Here is a 12081-nt window from a genome sequence, read left to right as displayed (position 1 = left end):
TACGATGGGACAAGTTTTAGATGGAAATGGCAGGAAAGATTTTGTGAGCTATGAAATCGCAGCTCTTGATAGTTATCTCTACAGGGAGTTTCACTTGACACAGTTTCTGGGATGACTCCCCAAGGTTCAGGCTTCTTCCTCAGACCCACTTGTCTAACAAAACACCGCGCAAAAGCGACCTTGTCCATCCTGTAAAAACTTTGCTGAGAAAGGAGCTACACGCCACGCTTGACACGTACCACAAAAGCAAAGCAATACAAGTCGAACCAGCTGTGTGTACCTTTGGATGCCACTTGCCGGTACATGACGCGGCTCCAAAAGAACCACCAAACATCTTTGGCCAAACAGACTCATTTTAGCTCGGCCTTCTCTGCCAGCCTTCCCTTACAAGGATTCTTTTAACAAATCATCATCTCAGTGCAGCAAAAGACTGCTAAATATTTACAGTAAGTGCCACACAGCATCTCTGTGAGGAGTTACATGCAGAATGCTTAGAGAAAAGATTTAAGGCTGCTCTGCCTGCTCGGTGCTTTATGGCAGCAGCAATGTCTGGTGAAGGCGCTTGTTTTCATTTTGTTGCTTTTGTGGCTTTACGTCAGCTTTAGCATGCATGCAACTACCACACCTTTCACAGCAAAGGTTATTTGTTATTATTTGTTTATTAATAATGAGCAGTGATGAAGAAACAGCAAAAGCAGGAGTACCTGCCTTCACCAGCGCTGTCTGGAAGCAGACAGGAAATGGAAAGCAACAAGTAGGCGAATTCTGACTTTGATCACCTACATTCTTCTAAAGCATCTGAAGCTTCAGGCACTGATTGTTCTTTGTTCAACGCAGAGAAGATGTACGACAGCTAAACATTTGGGGATTAAGGCTGGGTGGGTTAATCACAGCACAGCACTTGCTGCAGAACAGTTTGCGCACTACATTGGTACATACCGATCATCATCATCGGCGTGAGCGTTCGTGCCAGAGGTACTTTGGAGTGTGGGCAATCCCTCCGTAACCCCCTCGTCTATGGAGCCTAGGCAAGAAAAAAGGCAATTTGATGTTCAGAAAGGGCTGGGGGGCAGGTAAATACACATTAAAGGTTGCTTTCCCGAATCTTTGAGAGATGCTGCTTCCTGGGTGATACGACAATAACACTGTTTTGGGAAAATCATTTTCCTGTTCCAAATCAACTCCTCCTCTGCACAGATTATCTAGCAAACGGAGAAGTCAATACAGGGCACGTATTTAGCACTCCTAGAAAACAGGAAGAATCTCTGTTAAATACAGCCAGAACACACTTCAAAACACATCCAGTACCAACACGGCAAAGCAGAAATGTTACTGTACCTAACCGGACTAGTTCATCCATTTTCAAGACTTCTTGAGCAATAAAGTCCCACCCTGCTACAACACATTGCTTTTGGGCTCCAAATCTTCCACACAGATATTCATTGCTAATGCCTTCATTTATTGCTAAGATGCTGAGACAGGAAGAGCCCTCTGAGAAATGAGAAATGGAACACAAAAGAGACCAAACATCTGCTTGTAGGAGAAATGTGTACACAAACCCATCCCAGAGCTTTGTTCAGTGCACCAACACTTAAGCAAATGTTGCTCCAGTGGGTTTTGGAAATGGAATCTAAGGTAAATGCAGCACAGAACGAAACTACGACTTCATTCACCTGATGGGCTGTTGCTCAGACGGGCCTCCCTCATCACCACTTAGAGATGGGTGTTCAGTCCTTTTTTAGGTGGATTAAGCAATTATTTAGGTGGATTATCTTGGGCTGATGTCACCGTTGACAGGGATGGATGTTGGCAGCACAGCACTAACGCAATTCTGAGAACTGGTACCACCCCCCACTCACTATAACGCCGGATAAAATAATCCTCTGCTTTGGTGATGTGTGACCATTGAGATGAACCATGATTTGTTCTTGCTTTCAGCTGAGGGCAGAGAGCAGACCAGATCACCCCACGTTCTCTTCCCTTGATGATGATGTTGTCTATGGGTGATGATAAAAATGAATGACTAAACTCCGCCAAATTTCCAAAGAACAGGAATTGCTGCTGTTCTGCTTTCTAAGAGCATGGTACAGGAGCATTTGAATTTGGGAACCCTCTTCAAGAGCTTGCTAGGAAAATGAAGCATCATTAGGTCTGTCATGACAAGTGTCACACAAAATGGAAAAGAGAAGGAATAAAGACATGGAAAGTGAAGCAGAAAATGCTCGTACTTTGTCAAAAAGAATGAGAATACTGTCTTTAAAAAAGGCTGTCTACAAAGCCTTACTGAAGTGAAAGATTACTGCCTTAACATAAGGCCGTGTTACGGGGCGGGTACGGAGGAACCGTGCATCTCCAGCAGTGTCAGGATAACACTTACAGAATCAACAGGTTTAATTTTGTTACAAGCTCACGTTTGAGAAATTCAGCAACTTTCCCATGAAATGCTTAACCGAGTCTACTGAAAAAAAGCCCAATTGCTCTTCGGTTTAATTTTATGCCTTCACCTCTCAAACGGAAACAGTGTTAATGAGTTATGAAAATACCTGCTCAGACATAGCTATTGCTGTAACCGTAATGACTTATTTATCAAGGCCCTGCTTCACATCTCCTTCCGTAGTATGAAGTGCTTCCAAATACAATAAATTGCAAATGAACGATTCTTGAAATTGCCCAAAGAGTGAGTAAGAGCTTTTGCAGTATCAGAAAGAGAGGCAGGGATGCTTTTTTAAATGGACAATAAAAAACTGAGATAAATATATGCAATTAGACAAGGAAAATATGCTCAGGGAAGAGAAAGCTGCACTTCAACATGTCTTGCTGCCTCATTTTACTGCTCTTGTATTACTGGGTAAGGAAATACATCTTTGGGAGGGGAAAAGCGCTTTCTAACTACAAAGCGTGCCTTATCATGTATTAGGCATATGCGAACACTGCTAAAAAGCAAGAACAGTTTCTTTCTACAGCAAAATGTGAATAAAAACTATTCTGAGGACAGTTAACGAAGACCACTGAACTCTAACTCAAACACAGAGAGTGTGTCAAAATTCAGAGACAAAGAACAGATCTGTACTTTGAAGACCCCAGCCTAGCAGGTTTTTCTCCTCCCTGTAGCTGTTTTAAGGAAGAACATGCTGTACTGACATCCTCAATAACAGACACTGAAGTTTGAACGCTCTAACGGCTAAATCCTGAGGTCCTCTGCCCCACGCCATACAGATGGTCAGGTGCAGAACCTCACTGCTACAAACCCTTGAGTACCTTACTCTCCTGTAATGTCGAGTTTACACCCAGCTTGTTCTTTCACGCCGCCTGGGTATTATAGTTACAGGTGGTAAAACTCCCCCCCTTTCACTTGTTAATGATGTTTTTAACTTTCCCTAATCATTAGTTCTACTCGCTCTATCTTGTCTATGATGCTACAATTATGCTGACAGAATAATTTGTGTCTCATCACATGGCCCTGTCAAGGCCTTTCCAAAGTACCTAATCTAACGAGTCAAACTAAACTTGCTCTTGAACAAGGACCATTTTCCTGGGGACTGCCCAGCAAACAAATTGCTTCTTCCAGTTTTTAAAATATGCACTATTTTGGCAACCAAATTTAAAGTTTTTTATTTAAACTGATATTAAGTCTGCTTCTCAGAAAAGGCAAACAGCCTTGTCTCCAGTAAATAAAGCATTTTCATTTGGAAAAGCCTTACTGATCTAAAACATCAACACACGAGCTACACAAACCAGCGAACAAAAACAACAGCATGAAGTCTGGAGGGATGGGATAAATGGAAAATGTTTTCATTTCTTTTCAGTGAGCATTACCTGAGCAGTTGAACAGCTCTGATTATACACGGGAACGGTCAGACTGATCCAAAACTCACCTTCTACAGAGAAGGCACAGCCTTACGCTGACCCAACAAAACAAATCACACAGGCTACTACGCTGCATTTATTTACTCTGCTGTAGCTTATTTATTTAATTAAGTGGAGCAGCCTTTCAAGCAGGCTGCTTTGAATGAAGCAGACCAGTACATTTGCCATTCTTATGGTCTGCAATAAAACAGGCTTTATTAAAAATCTTTCAGTAAACAAACTCTACTGAGTACAGGTCAAGGCACTTAACTGAAAGCAAAATAGCTGACTTAGGCAAAATTTGGGTAATTAAAGTAGAAATACTTCAACTCTTCTGACTTCCAAAAAACCATTCAATGCTTTCTGTGCAAAGAGGAAAAAGGGATTGTTACACTAACCTTTAAGTATTAGCTACTAATAAAAAACGGCCTGCTAGAAGAACCCAAAACTGGCTTCAAATTGTCTTTCACGGAAAAAAGTTTCTCTCCGCAATTGGCAGCATATGAAGCAGCAACTTGAGAACCAAATCCCACAGAAATGGAAAGATTCTCCGTATTATGACTGTGTGGTTTTGTTTTCGTCTGGGGCATTAAGATGACAGTATTCCACCACTCTGCAAACGTTACAAAGGCTCTCTGTCATGATTATACAAGATTTTATGTCTGATGCAAAGTGCCATTCCAGTCCGCTGCGGCTGCAGCCACAAGTCTCTCAGATTTGGTGCTGCAGCTGAGTTGAGATCATGCCTTTTGGCACTAATCAAAACAGAATTATTTTCCCCAGTCAAGCAGCTGGAGGGAAAAAAGGGGTTCTCTATCTCCACCAAGTAAGGAGGTCTAGCATCAGGCTTACTTTTCTTAGCTGCCTTCTGCGAAGACATTTAAAAGGCTCCAAGTCCCATCCACCCACGAGGGTTCATAGGTAACATTTCGTAAGACCGCTGGAAAAAAGGCAGTTTCACAAAAATAAAGCACGACAAACCACGAAGCAGATTTCCTCCAATACACCCACGAGCCCACACAGCCTATCTGTACATACAGCAACCCCAGAAGTGGCCGTACCTATAGAGGAGGACTGCGGGCTGATCAGGAGGTCTTCCTGCACTTGCTCGCTTCCGGGGACCGTCTGTTGATCGCTCAGAGAGCTCTGGGATGCGCTAACAGGCTGTGACACTTCCTCGTGCACCTCCTCGTCACTTAGCCTCTCCACCTTGACGCGCACGTCTTCTTCAATCACGAGGGGAGAACTGGCTTTCGTGCTCTCACAAGTCACGTAATCTGCAATTCTTCGGTTGGCCTCAGAGGGCCCGGGCATTTCCAAAGTCCTAGAGTTCTCCGTCTGCTTCACCTTCTCCGACTGAAGCCTTCGATCGATTCCAAAAGGAAAAGTCCAGGGAAAAGCTAAGGACGAGTCCACGGGCTGATTTCTGGACTCCGGGTAAGAAGTGGAAGGATTCAGCACTTGAGGGGAACTCGTCTGCGTGTTACACTTAAGGGGGCTCTCGGGAGACATAACTATGTAGCTCTTGCGCTTCCGTCGCGACTCACGGCAGACGGGAATGGTTCTCTCCACGACACTGCACTCGGAGGAAACGGGAGAAAGGCTGCCGTCTCGAGAAGTGAAATTGCAGTTTGCACTGTTCTCCTGTCCCGCATCCAGCACCTTCTCTTGCTGGCTGTTGGGCGTGTTCCACAAAATGCTGGACTTCATGAACTCGGAGCACGTGCTGGCAACGCTGAACATCTGCATGTAGCTGGCTGCAGCCAACACGTCAATAATGTTTTCGGTGTTAATAGACAGCGTCGCTGTGTAAGCGTATTCCAGAAGAGGGATAAAACCCGTCACTGTCACGTGGTGCAGGTCTAACACGCTCTTGCTCTCGTCTTCTGCTTGGCCGACGAGTTTGGAACGGAAGAAGTCACTGCAGGCTGCCAAAACCACCTTGTGCGCCCTGAAGATTTTGTCCTGGACGCGGATGGTGATGTCACAAAAATGTCCATCATTGCGGAGCATGTTCAGCTTTCCCAGCATCTCCTGACTGTGCGCAGGGGAGTTATGAGTGAAGGTTTTCACACCCATCTTTTCACCTTCCTGCTAGCGTTCTTTCCACATACGAGAGATCACAGGCGTCCTAAAACAAAGAGGACAATTGTCATTTTCATCTCTGAAAGCAAAAGTGAAGTGGCTTTGTGATTATGTGTCTCTGTATAAAGAGAACTCGGCTCAGTTCTCTAGGGTCAGGTTTTTCTAGACTGTGCAGTGGACTAACTCTAGAGAAATGCAGTTACCTACTCATAATTTCCAAAAACACAGATCAAATAATTTGCAAATTCTCACTAAGATCATCTTCCACATTTCTGCTACTGCCCACTCAAAACAAATTCCTATCACCCTGTAGAGAAAAATATATGTCTGTTATACTAAAAAGAAAGTATTCTTGAAACTATCATCGGTGTAAGAAACATGCATTTTTATTTCCTGGGGCCAGGAAACTATCACTGGCAGTTCTTAAACGTGACAGACTTTGTTGAACGTTTCTTTTAAGTGGAAAAAACATTACTTTGGGTCCACCAGAAGAGGAAGTAAATCTCCCAGAACAGGTATTTAATACCAGGAAAGCTTCCGAGAAACTACAGCATGAATTTCCAGAGGACACACTTCGAGCTAGTAAACGTAAAGTACCAGTGGCCAAGAGCTCTGCTCTCCTGCTGTAGCACAGGTACTGATTGCCTAAAGCTGCTTCTAATAAATAGTTTTGGACTAGGATGAGAAGTTATTGAAAATTCCTTCAAAAACACAATGGATTATAAACCTCAAAGGAAAGTTTATGTTTAAATCACATACATGCAAATTGATTTTATTTGTGAGATAAATAACACGAGAAAGGCAACGTCTTTCTTCTGAAAAACACAAACCCGCCTTCTTGGGGAGCAGTTATCTGCTACGTGTGGAGCAAATGCACGGCTTTTGTGCAAGGTCCTGGGGAGCAGCAGGGACTGTATGCGCCACGCTGTCTGCGGCAGGATCTGGAAACTAAATGCCTCTGAGTTGAGGAGGATGAAGCTCATCCACGACTCACTCCCTCTGCAATACAGAGGGGACAGACACCATGCCTAGCTGGGTGCAGAATGTCCGGACAGCTTCTGCCCCTGCAGTGGAATGCCTGTGGCCTCAGTGGCCACAGAGCAAAGCATCTCCGAGCAAGGAAAATCAGCTCCTCAGTTTTCACCAATTATTTCTGAATCACCTCACTGTAAAGGAAACAAGCTTCCCTGTTCCACCTTCCCCCAAGCTTCCATGAAAAGTCTTCTGTGTTCCACAAGAGTCAGGCAATGAACATGATACAGAAATATCATCTTGGTAAAGTTGGTGGTTCCACATCAACAACATAATTGGATCTGGTTATTTCCTGGAGTCAGCCAGCTGCTTTCCATCATCCTTCCCCTTCCCCTCACACGTACGTGGTGACACACCACGCTCACAAAGTGCTCATGTGGAGCTTCGCAGATGCAAAAAGCACAGCGGGTTTGGAGGAGTTCACCACAAACCTCACCGGTCTTAGCACATAGTCAAACGGCAGCTGTCAGAGCCTACCTTGTTCTACATTTACACTTGGCTGCTGCTTCTTCCCACGATCACACTTTCAAACAGAGGGAAAATACCTGTTCAAGAGAACAGATTAACTAACGCTTAACAATGTGTATAAACTCTGAGTGAAACTGAAAGGGCCACTTGGATTTAAAACGAAATTTCACACTATTGCAGAGGAAGAAGTTAAGCACAAGCAAAACACTCCCTTCAGTGAAAGAAAATTTATCGACCTCAAGAGGCATCTGAAGATCCAGACTGTTTGCTCTCCAGCACGAATCAAATGAAAAGCATATTTAATCGATCTCAGACCAAAACACTCGGGTAAAATCTTTTAACTGCATATTCTAAAATGGCCTTGGGATACCCTTCCTTCTGAATTCCCAGCTGCAGCAGCAGTTCCTTGGCACATCAGAAGTCCACCAGCACCTCTGTTCCGCCACCAGCTACAGAAGGAATTATACACTTGCAAGCCTGTACAGAATTATACATCTGTTATGTAGAAACAGTACCCATACATAACTATAAACAAGGATAAAAACCCAAACAGGCAACACCCCTGGCTTTTATCCACCCAGAACACTAACCCATTTTGCTTCCCTGCTCATCTGAACAATCTCCATCCCTCCAGTCTCTGTTCCGCTCACCTCCTTCAAACCCTGCTCTGAACCACTTCTTGTCCCGCTTCTCCCTTCCTGCGCACCTCTCCCCTCTCCCGGCTTCCTTTCCCCTTCTCCTTTCATCTTTTGCTTCCTTGACCTTGATCTGGTTACGGAATTTAAAATAAAATAGCGGAAGTCAGTGATGTGCAATAAATTGATTTAAATTTATTACAAGAGCAGCGTGCCTGCCATGAATGTGGGATATTGCTCTGTTAAGTCCCTTCTGCAGAACGACCTTCCCCCTCGCTGTGCTGACACCACCACTCAAACAAGTGGCTCCCACACAGGCTTCAGAGCAGATGAAGGACGGATGCACACTGCTGTTTTCAGAAAAATCAACAGGGGTGGGCTGAGGAGGGGGAGCAATATCAGTTCTTTACAGATAATGAGGTTGTAAAAACGTCAAATATTTTCAGAAGGCAATTTAACCAATATGATAGCATTTTCCGCAAGAAAAGATGAGTGTGCCAGAGCCCAGCCAGGGCATGAAATGGTTCAGTTCTCTTGGTTAATCTTTCAGTGGCACAGGGCACTTTTACAGCTGCACTAAGTCACGGCGACAAAAGAGGGTAAAAGGCTGCAATGTTACAACTTCAGCTCAAGCCTCACATCTTTGGATCACCACCCTTTCAATACAATGTTTTGTCATGTCTTATTACTGATTATTAGCCCCCAACAGCCGCTGTTGGACCATGAGGTACACCCGTGAGCAACTGAAGAGCCGTGAACTAGAACTAAACAGACACAGTACCCTGGGAGTATTAGGGGTGTGGGCATCAAGGTGCCCACATTAAGCGGGTTGAACCGGAGAAGTTGTTCATCTTCCAGCCACAAACCATCAGCAGCTCTCTAAGCAGGGGCTGGGGTTGGTATGGCAGAAACGGGGGCTTGCTTTTCCATCCCAGCTGCTGGCAGCACTCCTCCCCACGATCCCCATGCGCACTTCAAGACATTAGAGTATTTCAAAGCTCAAGAGAAACATGCTGAATTTTAAGGACTCTTTCCAAAGTTTTAAAAATACTCTCAGCAGGACACTTCAGCCCATCATTAATGGGCTGCATTTAACTCTGCTTCAAATGAGAGAACCGCAGGACTCCCAGAGTGAGAAAAATTTTCTCCCCCGTTAGCCAAAAGCAGTCTGAAGGTTCAATACCACCGTCCCAAAAACGCTGTACAATTCATTTGAAAACTGGTTTGGTTTTTCCTACAGCCACAAAGGTAGTTCAAAGCAGCAACTGAGCTCACCATTTCAAGGCTACTGAAAAACAATTTTTAGCAACAGTTCCAGTCCACATCCCCTCTTTTGGGACCATGATTAAACACGTTAAGTTTCTGTGCTTCGAAACAGCAAACATGGGACAGTGCATGCAATGTCGTGGAAATGGAAAAGAAACTGTGGCAGAATTGCAATATATTGCTTATAGGACCTGCCTCCTTGCATGCAGCCAAAAGTTAGCTCCTTCTTCACTTCCTGCCTAACCTCATGGCTCCAATAATTTCTTTTGAATTATGGCACCTGTAACAATCTTGGTTTTTACTCATAAATGCCATGTTGGCTTCAGCGCCCAAACAGCTTGGGAAATTCCCACCTTTGTGCTCACCAACCCCTCAGGTTCCCTCATGCCGCTCTGAAGCCACAGTGCTGATCAGATCACTGGTCATACGGGGCTTTTAAATCTATTTTTAACCCACACCACTCCTTGGGCACTGGTTACAGCACCATCCCAGAAACAACAGCAGCACCCTGGGCATGAACGGGTCTTTGACGGGATAAATGTGTGACCTGGACCACCTTATCTCTGTGCTACACAGGTACCAGCACCCCCTGCTTCCTCAGACTGCCTAATTGCTTAGTATAATTAAGTTCATAACTGAATTAGAACAATTGCTCTTAGTGTGTACTTAACTTCGAGTTTGCTATTTCAGACTTGAAACACTCGTGCATCTAAACATGCATCTGTTTTTCCCCAGCACCAGCTGGCCTAATAAAAGGTACTATCTCCCATTACAAATCCTGCCTCGCTGCACTTGACAGAACTGCTGGCTGGCGCTGCCAAACCCTTCTCACTGCAAACCAATCCAGAGCTTTCTAAACTTTGTGTAAGACCGTATTTTAAGTCAGGTCAGCAAACCCCGTTTGAACTCAGCCCACCACTGCCAAGCCTGATGGTATTTATGGAAAAGGCAGCAAACACAAGGTTTCTGTGCTCAAAATTACGTCAACGTGCAGCATTCGCTTTGGTGTACTGGAATCTGTGGAATGTAAACCTGTAACCTTCAGCTGCAGTGGTGACTGGGCCGGGGACATGAACCGTCCACAGGAGCACGCGGCGTTTCAGCACTCCAATTTCCTCCAGCACAGCACACTACAAATGGTGAGTGTACAAAGGAGCCAGTGTTTGTTCGCTGCTTCGCAAACACCACTATGCTGAAACCCAAAATAGATGCTGAGCTGCAGCCGAAGAAGAGAGGCAGAGGTGATGCTACACACGCAAGGAACAGGAGGGCATTCAGTGCCATGGCTGAACCGGTCCCCGGTCTCTCGGTTTGGGAACCGGACTTCATTCTCCAAACCAAAAGCTTTAACAGTAATATGCCACGAGAAGAAAGAAGATGTGTGAGGGCATGGCAAAGTCCTGGATCGCAGTTACAGCACTGGCTCACATTGTCATTGCTGCTGAAAACAGTAATTTTTAATGGGGACAGGAAAAAAATGACTCAGATGATGGAGAAGTGGATTTGCACGACACAAATCTGGTAGGTGCATGTTAATTCTCAGAGCTGACGAAAGCATTAAGACACGCAGCAGGGTGCCAAAACCAGCAATTTATTCTACAACATGGTTTTATTGCAGATTGAGATGGTAGGTCAGCTGCAACGGAACACTTCCTGAAGGATCAAATTAGAAAACATTCACCTCTTCTGACTTTCAGTTTGAACTGTTACTAGCATCAAGCTTTGGTCAGAAACAAGTGCTGCTGCCGCACACACCCAACTCGAGCTCTCCACATGCTGGAACATGTGGTTTACTCAGTGGAGAGGAAAGTGATATGCACCAGGTGTGAGGCTAATGAAAGAGCTCCGGCACAAAACCTATCACAGAGCTGCTGTTCTCGCACCATGAGGTCACAACGAAAAGCTGTAAACCGTTAGTTAAACCATCACTATTCTTCAGGAGCTGCTGTTTCCACACATAACATGAAGCGCAGCATGTCCTTGCGATTTCTGTGTTGTTCTCCTGATTAGTCATTTGCATGGAAATCAACAGTCGGATGTAAAAATCCAGCAGTCATGTTCTGACAGCGTGGCAGAGATGTTAGGTAACGAGAGCCTGGGTGCAGGCTGGTAGGAAGGAGCATCACAGCCTCAAGAGGAGCCTTCAGTAGAGCCCAGCACAGAGCAGAGAGGATGGAGATGTGTGCACCCAAACCAGGCTGGACCTGTTGACAGCAGTGCCTCCACCAACCTTCGAGAACTTGCCAGTGTTGGAACCAACCAAGACATGGCACTTACCCATTTGGAGAGACACATCTTCCAGCGTGTCCTTCACAGGCTGTGTCTGTCAAAGTGCCAAGTGTGTCCTGGAGCTCAGAAAGGAGCTCTCCAACCCCGGCATCTGCCAGAATGAAGAAGTCATCTGCCTGATCTCACCAAGGCCCCGCTCATTAACTTCACAGCAGCCGCAAACTTGCACCAGACTCTCCTGCAGCTCTGGCTGGTCATTTCCAAGTAAAAGTGACACTTTTGGATTTATTCCTGTCCCTCATCATCCCAGATCTATGGCCTACAGGAAGCAGCCCGTGAGGCTTCCTTCTGACTGATCTCAGACTGGCAAGAGAATTTAATCCTGTGGTACACCTTGATTTTTCATTTCTGTTGCATCGCTTACGTCTCAGGCAAATGAGAGACAAATGAGAGTTTTGGTCCTTGCAGCTCACAAACTCATAGCTGTCCTGAAGCAGCTCTAGAGCAGATAACCAATACA

At 45.0% G+C, this 12081-nt stretch overlaps 1 protein-coding gene across 1 annotated transcript; it reads right to left on the bottom strand.

Annotated features, from left to right (window-relative positions):
* Window positions 1-939: 939 nt before the first annotated feature.
* Window positions 940-5925, bottom strand: LOC104495692 (zinc finger and BTB domain-containing protein 44; the record flags this gene model as incomplete). The annotated part of the gene is made up of 2 exons (XM_010138690.1): window positions 4908-5925; window positions 940-1024 (listed from the first exon to the last, which is right to left on the bottom strand). Coding segments are annotated over exons 1-2 (1103 nt in total), but the record flags the coding sequence as incomplete, so codon positions are not given.
* Between the last annotated feature and the right edge of the window lie 6156 nt (window positions 5926-12081).

Source organism: Buceros rhinoceros, unplaced genomic scaffold, assembly GCF_000710305.1.
Source record: "Buceros rhinoceros silvestris isolate BGI_N320 unplaced genomic scaffold, ASM71030v1 scaffold41136, whole genome shotgun sequence".
Classification (NCBI taxonomy): domain Eukaryota; kingdom Metazoa; phylum Chordata; class Aves; order Bucerotiformes; family Bucerotidae; genus Buceros; species Buceros rhinoceros.
This window is presented reverse-complemented; position numbering and strand designations above follow the sequence as displayed.